This window comes from Salmo salar, chromosome 15 (genome assembly GCF_965601325.2).
Source record: "Salmo salar chromosome 15, fSalSal1, whole genome shotgun sequence".
NCBI classification, from domain to species: domain Eukaryota; kingdom Metazoa; phylum Chordata; class Actinopteri; order Salmoniformes; family Salmonidae; genus Salmo; species Salmo salar.
In genome coordinates this window covers 77,096,006-77,113,409 of record NC_138305.1, presented here as the reverse complement: position 1 = coordinate 77,113,409, position 17,404 = coordinate 77,096,006, and the positions used below count along the sequence as shown (strand labels likewise).

Below are 17,404 nucleotides of genomic sequence, written 5' to 3'. Positions count from 1 at the left end.
CCCAAGCAAGTTTCTTCTTATTATTGGTCTCCTTTAGTAGTGGTTTCTTTGCAGCATTTCGACCATGAAGGCCTGATTCACACAGTTTCCTCTGAACAGTTGATATTGAGATGTGTCTGTTACTTGAACTCTGTGAAGCATTTTTTCAGGCTGCAATTTCTGAGGTGCAGTTAACTCGAATCAACTTATCCTCTGCAGCAGAGGCAACTCTGGGTCTTCCTTTCCTGTGGTGGTCCTCATGAGAGCCAGTTTCATAATAGTGCTTGATGGTTTTTGCGACTATACAGATTGACTGACCTTCATGTCTTAAAGTGATGATGGACTGTCATTTCTCTTTGCTTATTTGAGCTGTTCTTGCCATAATATGGACTTGGTCTTTTACCAAATAGGGCTATCTTCTATATACCACCCCTACCTTGTCACAACACAACAGATTGGCTCAAACGCATTAAGAAGGAAAGGAATTCCACAAATTAACTTTTAACAAGGCACACCTGTTAGTTGAAATGCATTCCAGGTCACTCCTCATGAAGCTGGTTGAGAGAATGCCAAGAGTGTGCAAAGCTGGCATCAAGACAAAGGGTGACTACTTTAAAGAATCTCAAATATATATATATTTTTTGATTTGTTTAACACTTTTTTGGTTACCACATGATTCCATATGTGTTATGTCATAGTACTAATGTCTTCAAAAAAAAATTTCCAATGTAGAAAATAGTCAAAATAAAGAATAACCCTTAAATGAGTAGATGTGTACACACTTTTGACTGGTACTGCATGTTACAAAAAGTTATTTTAAAGTATTGATTTCATGATGAATTGAGAAAACAGGTTTACAAATAAAAATAAAGGCCTTAAACAAAATACTTACATTTTTCCAGTAATGGCTATGAGGCCATAAATCAGATAGCATTCATTATTTGACATATACAGTGCATTCGGAAAGTATTCAGACCACTTCCCTTTTGCCACATTTTGTTACGTTTCAGCGTTATTCTAAAATCGAATAAACAAAACATGTTCCTCATCAATCTACACACAATACCCCATAATGACAAAGCGAAAACAGGTTTTTAAAATTTTTGCAAGTTTATTCACCTTATTTACATAATTATTCACACCCTTTGCTATGAGACTCAAAATTGAGCTCCGGTGCATCCTGTTTCCATTGATCATCCTTGAGATGTTTCTACATTTTGATTGGAGTCCTACGGCTCTCAAAAAAATTCTGCAGCATTGAAGGTCCCCAAGAACACAGTGGCCTCCATAATTCTTAAATGGAAAAAGGTTTGGAACCACCAAGACTCTTCCTTGAGCTGGACGCCCGGCCAAACTAAGCAATTGGGAGAAGTTCCTTTGTCAGGGAGGTGACCAAGAAGCCGATGGTCACTCTGACAGAGCTCCAGAGTTCCTCTGTGGTGATGGGAGAACCTTCCAGAAGGACAACTATCTCTGCAGCACTCCACCAATCAGGCCTTTATGGTAGAGTGGCCAGACGGAAGCCACTCCTCACTAAAAGGCACATGACAGCCCACTTGGAGTTTGCCAACAGCCACCTAAAGGACTATCAGACCATGAGAAACAAGATTCTTTGGTCTGATGAAACCAACATTTTAGTCTTTGGCCTGAATACCAAGCGTAATCTCTGGAGAAACCTAGCACCATCCCTATGGTGAAGCATGCTAGTGGCAGCATCATGCTGTGGGGATATTTTTCAGCGGCAGGGACTGGTAGACTAGTCAGGATCACGGGAAAAATAAACGGAGCAAAGTACAGAGAGATCCTTGATGAAAACCTGCTCCAGAGCGCTCAGGACCTCAGACTGGGGCGAAAGTTCACCTTACAACAAGACAATGACCCTAAGCACACAACCAAGACAACACAGGAGTGGCTTCGGGACAAGTCTCTGAATGTCCTTGAGCCCAGCCAGAGCCCGGACTAGGGTTGCCAAGGGTCGGAAATTTTCCATGGGAAAGCCTGGGAATTTGGGGAATTTTGCTTAGATTCATCCAAAAAGTTAGCTTTTAACAGTGAACCTTTTTTTGTGGGATACACATAAGGCAATTCCAGGTCTTGTGGCATGTTTTGGTTAAACTATCCCCAATTAAATATAATTGCAACCCTCTGCATGCACAGTGCATCACATGTACAGCTGATTCTCAAGATCTTTACACTAATGAGATGCTATTGAGCCCACACTACTACACTGTCTTAGCCAAGGACTACATGCTTTCTGGTAAGTTTTGATTACAATACTGGGTGGGGTGAATATATTTTATATGACATACATGATTTTTTGTTAACTAGTAAATAGTAGCCTACAGCAAAGTGTGTTTAAATAATTTCGAACTTGTTAACAATTTCTGCTAGTTAGTTTTTGCTGCCATGTGGGTTTTAGCTTGTTTGAGCCTGCTAACTGAGGAGTGTTAATTCACCTGTTTCCATACATGTTTCATTTTAAAACATTTATCTTACAAATGAGTTGTTTAATCTAACTGCTTAACTTTTTATCTGTACATGGAATTGTATTTGTTTTTTTTTTACATTCTTTTTTCTAATCTTTACAGGAAAATGCTACGGGCACTTTCTGATGTGTGGAGACATTTCACTGCAGATAATGTAGAAAGAAAAGCTGTGTACATTTGCAAATAAGGTGCCCAATCATATGTGAAGAATGCAACAAAGATGCAGAATCATCTAGCCAAGTGCATAAAGTTCCCTCAGCGCTCACAACAAGCAACCTCTGACAAAAGTCCCTCTACTTCTATTCGAGGTAAATATTATGATTCAGACACCTTATCGATAGCAACAGCTCATGGTCCTCCTGGAATCAGACGTTTTTTTGACTCCATGGAGGATCGTAGTCAGAGAAATGCTGATGAATGTCTTACTTGAGCTGTGTATGCAACTGGTTCACCTCTGATGCTCACAGGCAATGTGTATTGGAAGATATTTCTGAATGTTCTTCGCCCAGCATACACCCCTCCAACCAGACATGCTTTATCTACTCATTTGCTGGATGCAGAGTTCGACAGAGTTCAAGTAAATGTCAAGCAAATCATAGAGAAAGCAGACTGTGTTGCAATCATCTCTGATGGGTGTTCGAATGTTTGTGGGAAAGGAATAATTAACTATATCATCTCCACCCCTCAACCAGTATTCTACAAGAGCACAGACACAAAGGACAACAGACACACCGGCCTCTACATTGCAGATGAGCTGAAGGCAGTCATCAATGACCTCGGACCACAGAAAGTATTTGCACTGGTGATAGACAATGCTGCAAACATGAAGGCTGCTCGGTCTAAAGTGGAAGAGTCCTCCCCTCACATCACACCCATTGGCTGTGCTGCTCATGCATTGAATCTGCTCTTCAAGCACATCATGGCACTGAAAACAATGGATACACTCTACAAGAGAGCCAAGGAAATGGTTAGGTATGTGAAGGGTCATCAAGTTATAGCAGCAATCTACCACACCAAGCAAAGTGAGAAGAACAAGAGCACCACATTGAAGCTGCCCAGCAACACCCATTGGGGTGGTGTTGTCATCATGTTTGACAGTCTCCTGGAGGGGAAGGAGTCTCTCCAAGAAATGGCCATATCACAGTCTGCCGATATGGACAGCCCCATCAAGATTATCCTCCTGGATTATGTATTTAGGGAGAGAGTGGTAAGCAGCCTGAAACTCCTGAAACCTATAGCAGTAGCCATTGCACGGATTGAGGGAGACAATGCCATCCTGTCTGATGTTCAGACTCTGCTTGCAGATGTAAGAGAAGAAATCCATACTGCCCTGCCCACTTCACTGTTGCTCGAAGTAGAGGAAACTGCAGTTCTGAAATATATCATAAAGCGTGAAGACTTCTGCCTGAAGCCCATACACGCCGCACCGTACATGTTGGACTCCAAGTATGCTGGAAAGAGTTATCCTGTCTGATACAGAGATCAACAAGGCCTATGGTGTCATCACTACTGTGTCTCACCATCTTGGCCTGGATGAGGGCAAGGTTCTTGGCAGTCTGGCGAAGTACACTTCAAAGCAAGGCCTTTGGGATGGAGATGCAATATGGCAGTCGTGCCAACATGTCTCATCAGCCACCTGGTGGAAGGGACTTTGTGGATCTGAGGCTCTTTCCCCTGTTGCCTCCATCATCCTCCAAATCCCACCAACATCAGCCACCTCAGAGCGCAACTGGTCCTTGTTTTGGAACACACACACCAAAGCACGCAACAGGCTGACCAATACAAGGGTGCAAAAATTGGTGGCCATCCGGGCAAATGTGAGGCTTTTTGAGCCTGACAACAAGCCATCCTCAACAAGTTTGGAAAGTGACAGTGAAGATGAGGCCTCAGAGTCTGATGTTCAAGAGGTGGACATTGAGGAGGTCCAGGGAGAAGACATGGAAGCCTGAGAGGAAGACAACCAAAGCTTTATTTTCTAGACTATCATTTTACAGATGTATGTTGAAAACGTTTTTGGGAGATGCGATGGATCATTGGGGATCATTCAATATTCCCTTTCTTTTGTTGTTCAGTGAAATCATCCCATGTGAAGAGTCAACTCATTTAATTAAAGTTCAATTTGTAACTAAATACTTTTTTTTTTTTCTATTGGAAGGATTTAATCATTTGCAATTATGTCTACTTATGATAAGGTAAAAGGTTTATGTTCATCTCCATATGATATGGTAAATATATCCAATGCAAAAAACATCTACATTTAAATGGTATTAATTTGCATATATTTCCGTTAATTCCCATATATTCCCGTTAATTCCCACAGAAGGTTTCCACCTCTGAATATTCATATTCCCCAAAATGTGCAACCCTAGCCCTGAGTGAACCCAATTGAACACCTCTGGAGAGACCTGTAAATAGCCGTGCAGCGGACACTCCCCATCCAACCTGACAGAGCTTGAGAGGATCTGCAGAGAAGAATGGGAGAAACTCCCCAAATACAGGTGTACCAAGCTTGTTCTGTAGCATTACATCCAAGAAGACTCAAGGCTGTAATCACTGCCAAAGTTGCTTCAACAAAGTAAAGGGTCTGAATACTTATGTTGATGTGAGTTCAGTTTTTTTATTTGGAATAAATTAGCCAATATTACTAAACCTGTTATTACTCTGTCATTATTGGGTATGTGTAGATTGAGTAAAAAAACTATAGAATCCATTTTAGAATAATGCTGTAACGTAACAAAATGTGAAATATGTGAAGAGGTCTGAATACTTTACGAATGCTCTGTAGATTTCAGTTATTTCAGAGCACACTACAGTGGAAACACGACTAACATTGAACTGTTCTAATCGACAAAAACTCATAGCCCTAACGAATTACAAAGATTGAAGAATTTAGCAAATTTATTTACAAAGTGTACACTCTTACAAGTTCAACAAAACAACCAGTTTGTTCACTTTCAATTTGTTCAAAGCTTTAAAAGGTAGACTCAGCGATATGACAGATGCATTAAGTAAACAGCATTGTGGGTCAATTTCCGCAACCACTAAGAGCGTTGAAGCACAAGGCTCAACTTCTCTACTGTTTTGGTTCCCTGGCTGCCACGCTCTAACAGCCTGAAGCGAACCCGCGCACATGCGCTTATACTGTGTGTGAGCGAAGTCTTGCATCTCATTTTCAGAACCCAATATAATTAAATGTATTGTAATATTCAACAAAAAAGATATATACAGTTAATTCGTCGCTGAAATGAAAAATAATTCTGACATTGAAAGATGAGCATTTGTAGAATCTACATTTTTAGCATAATGTAAAGAAATAACGTGAACATGGCACGTACACCCCAGTGAAAATGGACACCTGAGAAGAGCTAAGATCATGACTTTTGAGCAGGGATGGCATCTACTTGCATGTTGGGAAAAAACATACACACACGTGCTGGTTCTTAGACTAAAACGGGCAGTGCATGTATACGTTGTTATACATTTTTTTAAGTGATCTTTTTAAAGCTTTACTGAGATGGGTGCTTCATAGTTCAACACCACTAGACCTACACTGGTTCCAGCACTTAAACCAGTGAGGACAAACGGGGCCTCAGTTCCTGCTGTGTGTGTGTGTAATAATATAGGAGTAGTACATCTCTCTAACTATCCACCTCCACCGTCTCCTTGGCTTCCTGCACCTGAACGTCCACCTGTGTCTCCAATGCTGTGACTGCTGCCATGCCCTGCAGCGAGTTGTTACCCATGGGCATTGCCACCATGGTGGGGGTGCCCTGGAGCGTGCCCCCTGCCAGGCCCTGTAGCTGGGTTCCCAGCGCAGCAGGCAGCGTGATTAGCTGGTAGCCTGGGCTGACCATCTTGATGAAGGCCGTGGTGGCGGTGGCGCCCTCCTGAACGGCAGCGGCTGAAGAGAGTACCGTCAGATTGGAGGCATCTGGGCCCAACTCGCCCACGGGGGATGTCAGCACCGTGTAGGTCTGCTGGCCGGCACCAACCGCGCCGCCCATCGAGAGAACTTTGCAACCAGCAGGCAGACCCGACAGCTGGGTGAGGGGCAGGGTGATCTGGGTGGGGGCGCTGGACATAACGGCGGGGCCTGAGACGGCGCGGGTGAGGCGGGGGCGTTTGGGCGTGGGTGGTGTGGCCACGGGGGTCAGGGTCATGAGGACATTGTTGAGGTGTTGGGATTTACTTTTCAGCTCCTTGGCACGTTTCCTGTGCTCGTCACACTGCTGCTCCAGAGCTACGGCAAGAGAAAGCGGTCAAACTTAATACACACCTAGGCCAAACAGTAACATTTCACATTATTTGCTCAAGGAGCTGCTTCTAAGCCAGTTACAACAAAAATAATGATGTCTACAAAAGAGAGTGTAAAGACTGTCTAGAAAACCCCATAAAAACACAAAACAAGCACTCAAAGACACAATAATGAAGAATGTTATTTAACTCACCGACAAGACTGCGTGAATACTGCTCCCTATATCGGTCCATCTGGCTCTTGTGACTGGCCAGCACCTTCTTAACCAGGTCAAGCATGCCAAAGTTCTGCACTATGTTGTTCAGCAGCACAGCATCTGAGAAGTCAAGGTCCAACACAGAGAGTAGGGAGATGAGAAGACAGGTTTGAAGTTAGAATGGCACTAAGACAGCAGAACAACAGCTCCCACATGACTGTACGTTCAATAAATGGGGGAAACATACAAGCTAGTATAGCAATATTACAGAGTGAAATACCGTAATTAATACATTTTATAAAAATATTTGAGTGAAATATCCCTTATGATCATCCAACAATATGAAACTGACCATTAACTTGCAGGGGAGGCTCGGTGATGCGCTCCTGCATGCCCTTTAGCATCTCCTGGATCTCCTTCTGGAAGTCCTCCACCACCTCCTCCAGCAGCCCCGCCTCCTTCAGACCCCTCCAGAACGTCACAGAGTCCTCTGGAACAATACAAACACACACCACGGAGTTGCTTCTATACAATCAACTACATAATCTCAAATAGACATTCAGAGAGTTGGATAAAGCACTGTTTAAACCTGATTGCTAGACTTGTGAATTGCCAGTATATAGAGAGTCAGTGTACAACATGGTCACAATTATAACAGTCAATGGATCTAAGTGCTTTAGCACCGTGTCAGGTGACTAGACAAATAGTTGGCCCATTACCTGATTGCCTGTCTGATTATTGAACTTTGAGTGGTCACCTAGCCTCATTTCTAAGCATAGTGGTCAGTTGGAAAGAAGAAGGCAGGCTAAAAACTTTTGACATTTAAAATGATAACTCAAAGTTCAAACTCACCTCCTATGGCCGTGACCCATTCCGTGGTCTCGTCTGATGATACTTCTGTGGGAAACGTGGCCTGTGATCCGTTCACTAGAACAACAAAATCGTAAGCTTTGAATAACTTACAATTTGACACAAAAAATGCCACACATAAGAGGGTTTGAGGGAATCGAGGCGTGTGTGTGCTTACTGTCGGCTGAGGAGGGGGTGACAGGGACGTAGTCGGTGGACTGCTGGCTTCTGAGTGACACTCTGGTCCCCACCAGGTCAATCTTGGTACTGCGGCATGTGTTGGAGCACACTTTGGAGTGCTGGTAGAAATCCAGCTCGCCAGAGTCCATGATTTTCCTATGGGGAATTGTATTATACACCATTATTTAGCTGCAAGACAGCATCAGAGAAAGTATTTTTTTCTCCAACAAAGTGCAGTGTCATGTTCATTAGTGAAGGGCTTTCTGAAGTCGGTCTTGAGGCACCCCTTGGGTACACGTTTGGTTTTTTGCCCCAACACTATGAAGCTGATAAAAAAAATGTTTAAACTTGATGAGTTGGTTATTCAATCAGCTGTGTAGTGCTATGACAAAAACCAAAACGTGCAGCCGGGGGGGGGGGGGGGGGTCCCTGGACAGATTTGTGAAAACCCTGCATTAGGGCACGCAACGTTAAATGTTTTAAAAGGTTTTGCAATGGAAAGTGAAAATAAGCGTTTCTTATTGGATAAGTCCAGGAAGCCCCTCCTTGTTTTAGTCCAATTGAAATGTTTTTCTTCAGTTTGGTGCATAATGAACACTACCCAGGCCAGCAATACTGAACTAGAGCCCTAAAATCACCTGATATCATATGTTATGTCATAGTGCCATCTTGTGGCACATTTGAGAACTGCACAATGATTACAAGGCTCATGTTTTGGATAACATGGGCATGAGTACTTTGAATGCTCCAACTTTTTGATCTACATTTCCACCTTGCTTAGCAGTGGGAACTACAAGAATTCTAAATTATTTGCATGGAGGACCATATGATTCACATTATAAATGTATTGTGCAAACCCAAGTATGCATCCTTTCGAAGCCACAGACCTGATCATTGTGCCGTTCACTCGGATCGCTCTCTTCCAGTCTTTCAGTGTAGATTTCCCAGCCATATAGACAAACTCCTTGGGACTGATGAGATGCTCATTGAACTGAAACACAGATAAACAGGCAGATGTCATCAGAGTTGTTTTCATTAGTGCACATCGTAGCAAAACAAGCATTTCTTATTGGACAAGTTCAGGTAGTGTCCTCCGTTTTGTCCCTAATGAACACGAATCAGTACCTCCGTGGTTCCTTCCTTGGTGTGCATATCACAGGAATAAGAGACCTCAAAATCATGATCCAATAGGACTGAGTTAAGTTTTAAAAAATTGCTAAAGTGAGTTAATCAGACTTACTTGGACACATTTGATGTTGATGCCTGGACAAACAAACTTCTTCCAGACCAGAGTGGCCTTCACGTCCCCACAGGTGACTGGGTAGACCACGTCAGCCTCCACATCCATCTCACCTGACAGCTTCACTGATAAGACAGACACATAACACTTCAGTCCTTTTATTTGATTGTTTCAAAATACACATACAGTTCTGATGTGCGGGTCAGCTGTTTGTTCACTCGCACCCACCAGAAATTGCTAATAACCCGTCCACAACTGCCCGAATATGTGATAAATTGAAACTCTGAGACCTGCAACTGACCCGTACCTGCAGATTTTGAAAAAAAAATAATTATTGAACATTTATTGAACAATGAAGGTTTTTTTCAACATTTCTTCATTTATTTTGTTGAATATTTAGGCCTATTTAACAGTAGCCTAATGTTTTGCGGAAACAAAACAATTCTAACAATGACACCTTGTGCATGCTTTTGTCTTATTGAACTACACTCCGACATTGTCCTTTTTGCCTCAGTGGATCGACGGTAACTTCCCAAAAGCATTTGGTGTGTATTTGGAGTGACTACAGTTAGGCCTTAAAGCTTAGGCTCTAATGCCAGATAAAGAATAATTCAAGAAAAACTCTACAAATGCGTTGAAAGCTTTCCACAGGGTTGCTGGCCCATGTTGACTCCAATGCTTCCCACAGTTGTGTCAAGTTGGCTGACCTTTCTTTGGGTGGTCGACCATTCTTGATACACACGGTAAACTGTTGAACATGAAAAACCCAGCAGCATTGCAGTTCTTGACACAAACCTACAAAAGGGATTTAGGGATTTAAGTGCTTCGAACAGGGTATGGTAGTAGGTGCCAGGCGCAACGGTTTGTGTCAAGAACTGCAACGCTGCTGGGTTTTTCACACTCAAGAGTTTCCTGTGTATATCAAGAATGATTCATTATTTACAGTACATTCGTAAAGTATTCAGACCCCTACACTTTTTCCTTATTTTGTTACAACTTTATTCTAAAATGGATTAAGTAAATGTTTTCCTCAATATACACACAATACCCTGTAATGACAAAGCGAAAACAGGTTTTTAGAAATGTTAGCAAATGTTTAAAAAATAAAAAACAGAAATTCCTTATTTACATAAGTATTCAGACCCTTTGCTATGAGACTCGAAATTGAGCTCAGATGCATCCTGTTTCCATTGATCATACTTGAGATGTGTCCACAACTTGATTTGAGTCCACCTGTGGTAAATTCAATTGATTAGACATAATTTGGAAAGGCACACACCTGTCTATATGAGGTCCCACAGTTGACAGTGCATGTCAGAGCAAAAGCCAAGCCATGAGGTCGAAGGAATTGGCCGTAGAGCTCAGAGACAGGATTGTGTCAAGGCACAGATCTGGGCATTGAAGGTCCCCAAGAACACAGTGGCCTCCATCATTCTTAAATGGAAGTTTGGTACCACCAAGACTGGCCACCCGGCCAAACTGAGCAATCGGGAGCGAAGGGCCTTGGTCAGAGAGGTGACCAAGAACCCGATGGTCACTCTGACAGAGCTCCAGAGTTCCTCTGTGGAAATGTGGAAACTTCCAGAAGGACAACCATCTCTGCAGCACTCCACCAATCAGGCCTTTATGGTAGATTGGTGGCCAGATGGAAGCTACTACTCTGTAAAAGGCAAATGACAACCAACTTGGAATTTGCCAAAAGGCTCTTAAAGGAGAAACAAGATTCTCTGGTCTGATGAAACCAAGATTGAACTCTTTGGCCTGAATGCTAAGCGTCACGTCTGGAGGAAACCTGGCACCATCCCTACGGTGAAGCATGGTGGTGGCAGCATCATGCTGAGGGGATGTTTTTCAGCGGCAGAGACAGGCAGACTAGTCAGGGTTGAGGGAAAGACGAAGGGAGCAAAGTACAGACAGATCTTTGATGAAAAACTGCTCCAGAGCACTCAGGACCTCAGACTGGGGCGATGGTTAACCTTCCAACAGGGCAACGAGCCTAAGCACACAGCCAAGACAACGCAGGAGTGACTTTGGGACAGGTCTCTGAATGTCCTTGAGTGGCCCAGCCAGAGCCCGGATTTGAACCCGATCGAACATCTCTGGAGAGACCTGAAAATAGCAGTGCAGTGACACTCCCCATCCAACCTGACAGAGCTTGAGAGGATCTGTAGAGAAGAAATGGGAGAAACTCCCCAAATACAGGTGTGACAAGCTTGTAGGGTCATACCCAAGAAGACTTGAGTCTGTAATCGCTCCCAAAGGTGCTTCAACAAAGTACTGAGTAAAAGGTTTGAATACTTATGTAAATGTGGTGTCAGTTTTTTTATTATTATACATTTTCAAAAATGTCTAAAAGCCTGTTTTTGCTTTGTCATTATGGGGTATTGTGTGTAGATTGATGAGGGGAAAAAATTATTTAATACATTTTAGAATAAGGCTGTAGTGTAACAGAATGTGGAAAAAGTCAAGGGGTCTGAATATTTTCTGAATGCACTAACTTCACACTTTACCTAAGACTGCCTCCTTTGTCAAAGTGGTGGTGGCATCGGTTTCAGACTCAATGCTTCCATCTGCAAGTTCCTCCCTGAATGGCATAGACAGAAAAACTCCAATGAGTCTATAAACCATAGACAAACTTCAGTGAGTGCTAAACCAAAGACAATATGCAGCACCCCAGATGAGAGGGTACAATCAAGCGTACCACTACCAAAGACTAGTCTATAACCGTCTTTGGTAGTGGTACACTTGATTACAAACCTACTACCACTAGTAGGGTTGACCTTTTGAATAAATGTAACCTGACTAGGAAGAACTCGTCACTAAATAGTGTAATGTAACATAAGGTATAGGCCTAAAGGGTATCACTAACTCAAATGACTGAGGTGTGTGTATGGTAAACACACGATGAACTAATTCGTTGTGTATCAGGCTCTAACACTTCCCTGGCTGGGCTGGGAATTCACTGATCCTCATACATAGCTCTAGTGTGTCCACCACTCACCCCGGCTGGGTCAGCTCTGTAGCCACCAGCGCAGTCTTCACTTCGGCAGCTGAGCCCTCCCCTGCTCCATCCGGCGTTGTCACGACTACCACCTCCTCCACATGAACATTGACCTCAGATGATGCCATGAGGGAGGTTGAGGTCTCACTAAGTGATGAAGACACAGTTGTGTGCTAGTGATAACATTTATAATTCAAGAGCACATCTCCCTTCATTGTCTTCTAGGCTGGGTTAGCTTGCATGAGATGAGGTGGGCTACTGGCCATTAACAGAAGCTATTGGGCTCTTCATTGTGGCTTCCACCAACTGGCCTTACAGGGGTGATTATGGTGGTAGGGATCATAAACTTGGCTTTAATAGGCCCGTTTCAATTGGCTGCGTAGCTAAACTAGCTTGGCAGCTAGTTAGTGATAAATGTTGTGGAGAGGGCCTGGCTAACTAATAAATATGACATCAATGCTATTAATGAGCGAGCGCGCTAGCTAGTTAGTTGTTACCTACACAGTTCTCATTGCAGCTTGTTCTGTGCTGTAACTAGCAACAACAATATTTATGGCGTAAGAAGTTTGCTAAGTAGCTAGCTAGTTAGCTAGCTAAGTGTTTAGCAAGAAAACCAGGCCCAAACAGGGCATGCAGATACAGATGGGGAGACTTATTCAGCTGGATATTTTTACAATGTTAGACAAACCATACATTAGAAATTCAATTTCACAGGCTGTAGCTACGTTTTAGCTTGACAGTTCACGTACAGAAAGCGAACGCTACGTCGTGGTGATAAAATAACGTAATCTTTACCGAGCACGGCACGCACGTTACGACGACGGACATATTGAAGCGTCCAGTGTTTACGGTCTGCTACTAGCTAGCTTGCATAGTGAGGAGCAGTTGATTGCTTGTTAACTAGTCACAGAGGCACCCATCTGCCTGTTTTTATAGTAGCGAGCTAACGTGACACTTTTTCAATAGATTCTCATCTTACCTTTTGTTTTCAGATTTCAGAAATGGCTGCTACTGTTGCAGTGCTCAAGAGTAAGGCTAGTTAGCTGCTTTCGCTAACGTTGACCTAACGAGATGTTTACGGGCGTCGGTTTTGCGCGGTCACGGATGGTGCTATCGCAGAGTTCCATAGTCGTGATAGAGAAATTGGCAATCCATTTGGAGTAATATAATTAATTGGATATTGACATTTCATATTTATTACATTATAATATCACAAGAAACACAAGAATTTAAGCAATTTTTTTTGTCTTTGCCAGTATTGAATATTAACTGGTCTGTAAAATACCATTCAAGAAAATACTCGTATTTAAGTATTTAATTTAACAAACAGTTAGTGTTAGTTACCACTTTCATGTTTAACTACATCTTTAACTATATCAATAACTATCTGACATAGATGGGTCAGTTAGGACAATAGTCAATCATGATTGTTCCTGGTTACAGATTATTGAGCCATTGGCCTAGTTGGTTTATGGGTGCTGGCCTGTCATGTAACCTAGTCCATAAAATACAATGCATAATGTGTAGACGCATTACTCCTCTGTATTGTTGGCTTACAGTGCTTTCGGAAAGTATTCAGACCTCTTGACTTTTTCCACATTTTGTTATGTTACAGTCAGTGGTGTAAAGTGCTTCAGTAAAAATACTTTAAAGTACAACTTAATTCGTTTTTTGGGATATCTTTACTTCACTATTTATATTTGACAACTTTTACTTCACTATATTCCTAAAGAAAATAATGTACTTTTTATTCCGTACATTTTCCCTGACACCGAAAAGTACTGATTGCATTTTGAATTGCTAGCAGGACAGGAAATTGTTAAATTCATGCACTTATCAAGAGAACATCCCTGGTCACCCCTATTGCCTCTAATTTGGTGGATTCACTAAACACAAATGCTTAGTTTGTAAATTATGTCTGAGTGTTGGAGTGTGCCCCTGGCTATACTAAATAAAATAAAAACAAGAACATTGTGCTGTCTGGTTTGCTTAATATAGGCAATTTTAAATTATTTATACTTGTACTTTTGATACTTAAGTATATTTAAAACCAAAAACTTTTAGACTTTTACACAAGTAGTATTTTACTGGGTGACTTACACTTTTACTTGAGTAATTCTCTATCAAGGTATCTTTACTTTTACTCAAGTATGACATTTGGTTGCTTTTTCCACCACTGATTACAGCCGTATTCTAAAATGTATTAAATTACTTTTTTTCCCTCATCAATCTACACACAATACCCCATAATGACGAAGCGAAAAAAGTGTTTTAGAAATATAGACAGGCACACACTTGTCTATATAAGGTCCCACAGTTGACAGTGCATTTCAGAGCAAAAACCAAGCCATGAGGTTGAAGGAATTGTCTGTAGAGCTCTGAGACAGGATTGTGTCAAGGCACAGATCTGGGGAAGGGTACCTACCAAAAAATGTCTGCAGCATTGAAGGTCCCCAAGAACACAGTGGCCTCCGTCGTTCTTAAATGGAAGAAGTTTGAAACCACCAAGACTCTCCCTAGAGCTGGACGCCGGCCAAACTAAGCATTCAGGAGTGAAGGGTCTTGGTCAGGGAGGTGACCAAGAACTCGATGGTCACTCTGACAGAGTTCCTCTGTGGAGATGCGAGAACCTTCCAGAAGAACAACCATCTCTGCAGCCCTTCACCAATCAGGCCTTTATGGTAGAGTGGCTAGACGGAAACCACTCCTCAGTAAAAGGCACATGACAGCCCGCTTGGAGTTTGCCAACAGGCACCTAAAGGACTCTCAGACCATGAGAAACAAGATTCTCTGGTCTGATGAAACCAAGATTGAACTCTTTGGCCTAAATGCCAAGCGTCACGTCTGGAGGAAACCTGGCACCATCCCTACGGTGAACCATGGTGGTGGCAGAATCATGCTGTGGGGATGTTTTTCAGCGGCAGGGACTGGTAGACTAGTCAGGATCGAGCAAAGATGAACGGAGCAAAGCACAGAGAGATCCTTGATGAAAACCTTCTCCAGAGCGCTCAGGAACTCAGACTGGGGCAAAGGTTCACCTTCCAACAGGACAACGATCCTAAGCACACAGCCAAGACAACACAGGAGTAGCTTTGGGACAAGTCTCTGAATGTCCTTGAGTGACCCGGACTTGAACCCGATCAAACATCTCTGGAGAGACCTGAAAATAGCTGTGCAGCGACGCTCCCTATTCATCCTGACAGAGTTTGAGAGGATCTGCAGTGAAGAATGGGAGAAACTCCCCAAATACAGGTGATCCAAGCTTGTAGTGTCATACCCAAGAAGACTCAAGGCTGTAATCGCTGCCAAAGGTGCTTCAACAAAGTACTGAGTAAAGGGTCTGAATACTTGGGATATTTCACTTTTATAATAAATTACCAAAAATGTTTAAAAATCTGTTTTGCTTTGTCATTATGGGGTGTGTGTAGATTGATTAGGGGAAAAAAACGGTGTAATACAATTTAGAATTAGCCTGTAAGATCAAGGGGTCTGTTAGGCTGTAAGATCAAAAAATCAAGGGGTCTGAATACTTTCCGAATGCACTGCATGTGAAAGGAACATGAACAATGTATCATTATGGATAGGCTACATAGTTCTCTAAGGAAATTATGGATCCCATGAAATCATCATGGAATTGTTATTCAGTGTGTATTTATTCCTTGTGTTACTATTTCTATTTTATGTAGATTGAACATGAGGTTGAAGGAATTGTCTGTAGAGCTCCGAGACAGGATTGTGTCTTGATAATGTTCCGGAACTCCAATTTGAGCAGCAGCAGCTGAAAAATGAGCTCCTACAAATATTGAAATTTACATGGTTTTTAGAGTGAAGTACATCGGAAAAAAGCAAAAGAAAACTGCAAGACTGAAGAGGAGAAAAAACAAGCAACAAACAAAGATAGGCTTTTGAAAAATAACTATTTTTCATAAAATTGTAGTTATCTTAGCTAGCTGAATTGTTTACCAGTTGCTAAGCAGTTGCTAGGGACTCTTTTGGAAGAAGCTATGTGTCTGTCTATCCCTGTTCTCTCCTCTCTGCACAGGCCATACAAACGCTTCACACCGCGTGGCCGCTGCCACTCTAACCTGGTGGTCCCAGCGCGCACAACCCACGTGGAGTTCCAGGTCTCCGGCAGCCTCTGGAACTGCCGGTCTGCAGCCAACAAGGCTGAGTTCATCTCAGCCTATGCTACCCTCCAGTCCCTAGACTTCCTGGCGCTGACGGAAACATGGATTACCACAGATAACACTGCTACTCCTACTGCTCTCTCTTCGTCTGCCCACGTGTTCTCGCATACCCCTAGAGCATCGAGCCAGCGGGGTGGTGGCACTGGAATCCTCATCTCTCCCAAGTGGACATTCTCTCTTTCTCCCCTGACCCATCTGTCTATCTCCTCATTTGAATTCCATGCTGTCACAGTTACCAGCCCTTTCAAGCTTAACATCCTTATCATTTATCGCCCTCCAGGTTCCCTTGGAGAGTTCATCAATGAGCTTGACGCCTTGATAAGTTCCTTTCCTGAAGATGGCTCACCTCTCACAGTTCTGGGTGACTTTAACCTCCCCACGTCTACCTTTGACTCATTCCTCTCTGCCTCCTTCTTTCCACTTCTCTCCTCTTTTGACCTCACCCTCTCACCTTCCCCCCCTACTCACAAGGCAGGCAATACGCTTGACCTCATCTTTACTAGATGCTGTTCTTCCACTAATCTCATTGCAACTCCCCTCCAAATCTCCGACCACTACCTTGTATCCTTTTCCCTCTTGCTCTCATCCAACACTTCTCACTCTGCCCCTACTCGGATGGTATTGCGCCGTCCCAACCTTCGCTCTCTCTCTCCCGCTACTCTCTCCTCTTCCATCCTATCATCTCTTCCCTCTGCTCAAACCTTCTCCAACCTATCTCCTGATTCTGCCTCCTCAACCCTCCTCTCCTCCCTTTCTGCATCCTTTGATTTTCTCTGTCCCCTATCCTCCAGGCCGGCTCGGTCCTCCCCTCCTGCTCCGTGGCTCGACGACTCACTACGAGCTCACAGAACAGGGCTCCGGGCAGCCGAGCGGAAATGGAGGAAAACTCGCCTCCCTGCGGACCTGGCATCCTTTCACTCCCTCCTCTCTACATTCTCCTCTTCTGTCTCTGCTGCTAAAGCCACTTTCTACCACTCTAAATTCCAAGCATCTGCCTCTAACCCTAGGAAGCTCTTTGCTACCTTCTCCTC

General features: G+C 43.1%; 1 protein-coding gene across 2 annotated transcripts; it reads right to left on the bottom strand.

The window, feature by feature from the left end:
- Positions 1 to 5,345: 5,345 nt before the first annotated feature.
- Positions 5,346 to 13,288, bottom strand: LOC106572177 (glucocorticoid modulatory element-binding protein 2). Of its 2 annotated transcripts, XM_014146096.3 has the most exons (10): positions 13,166 to 13,288; positions 12,187 to 12,333; positions 11,696 to 11,769; positions 9,186 to 9,310; positions 8,833 to 8,936; positions 7,944 to 8,101; positions 7,769 to 7,843; positions 7,269 to 7,406; positions 6,914 to 7,036; positions 5,346 to 6,705 (listed from the first exon to the last, which is right to left on the bottom strand). In XM_014146096.3, exons 2-10 carry the CDS (start codon positions 12,312 to 12,314, stop codon positions 6,104 to 6,106), a joined length of 1,527 nt encoding a protein of 508 aa, XP_014001571.1. In that variant the 5' UTR covers positions 12,315 to 12,333; positions 13,166 to 13,288; the 3' UTR covers positions 5,346 to 6,103. The 2 variants fall into 2 exon arrangements, with proteins under 2 accessions (XP_014001571.1, XP_014001574.1); XM_014146099.3 differs by lacking the exons at positions 11,696 to 11,769; positions 12,187 to 12,333; positions 13,166 to 13,288 and adding an exon at positions 9,414 to 11,684.
- Positions 13,289 to 17,404: the final 4,116 nt, after the last annotated feature.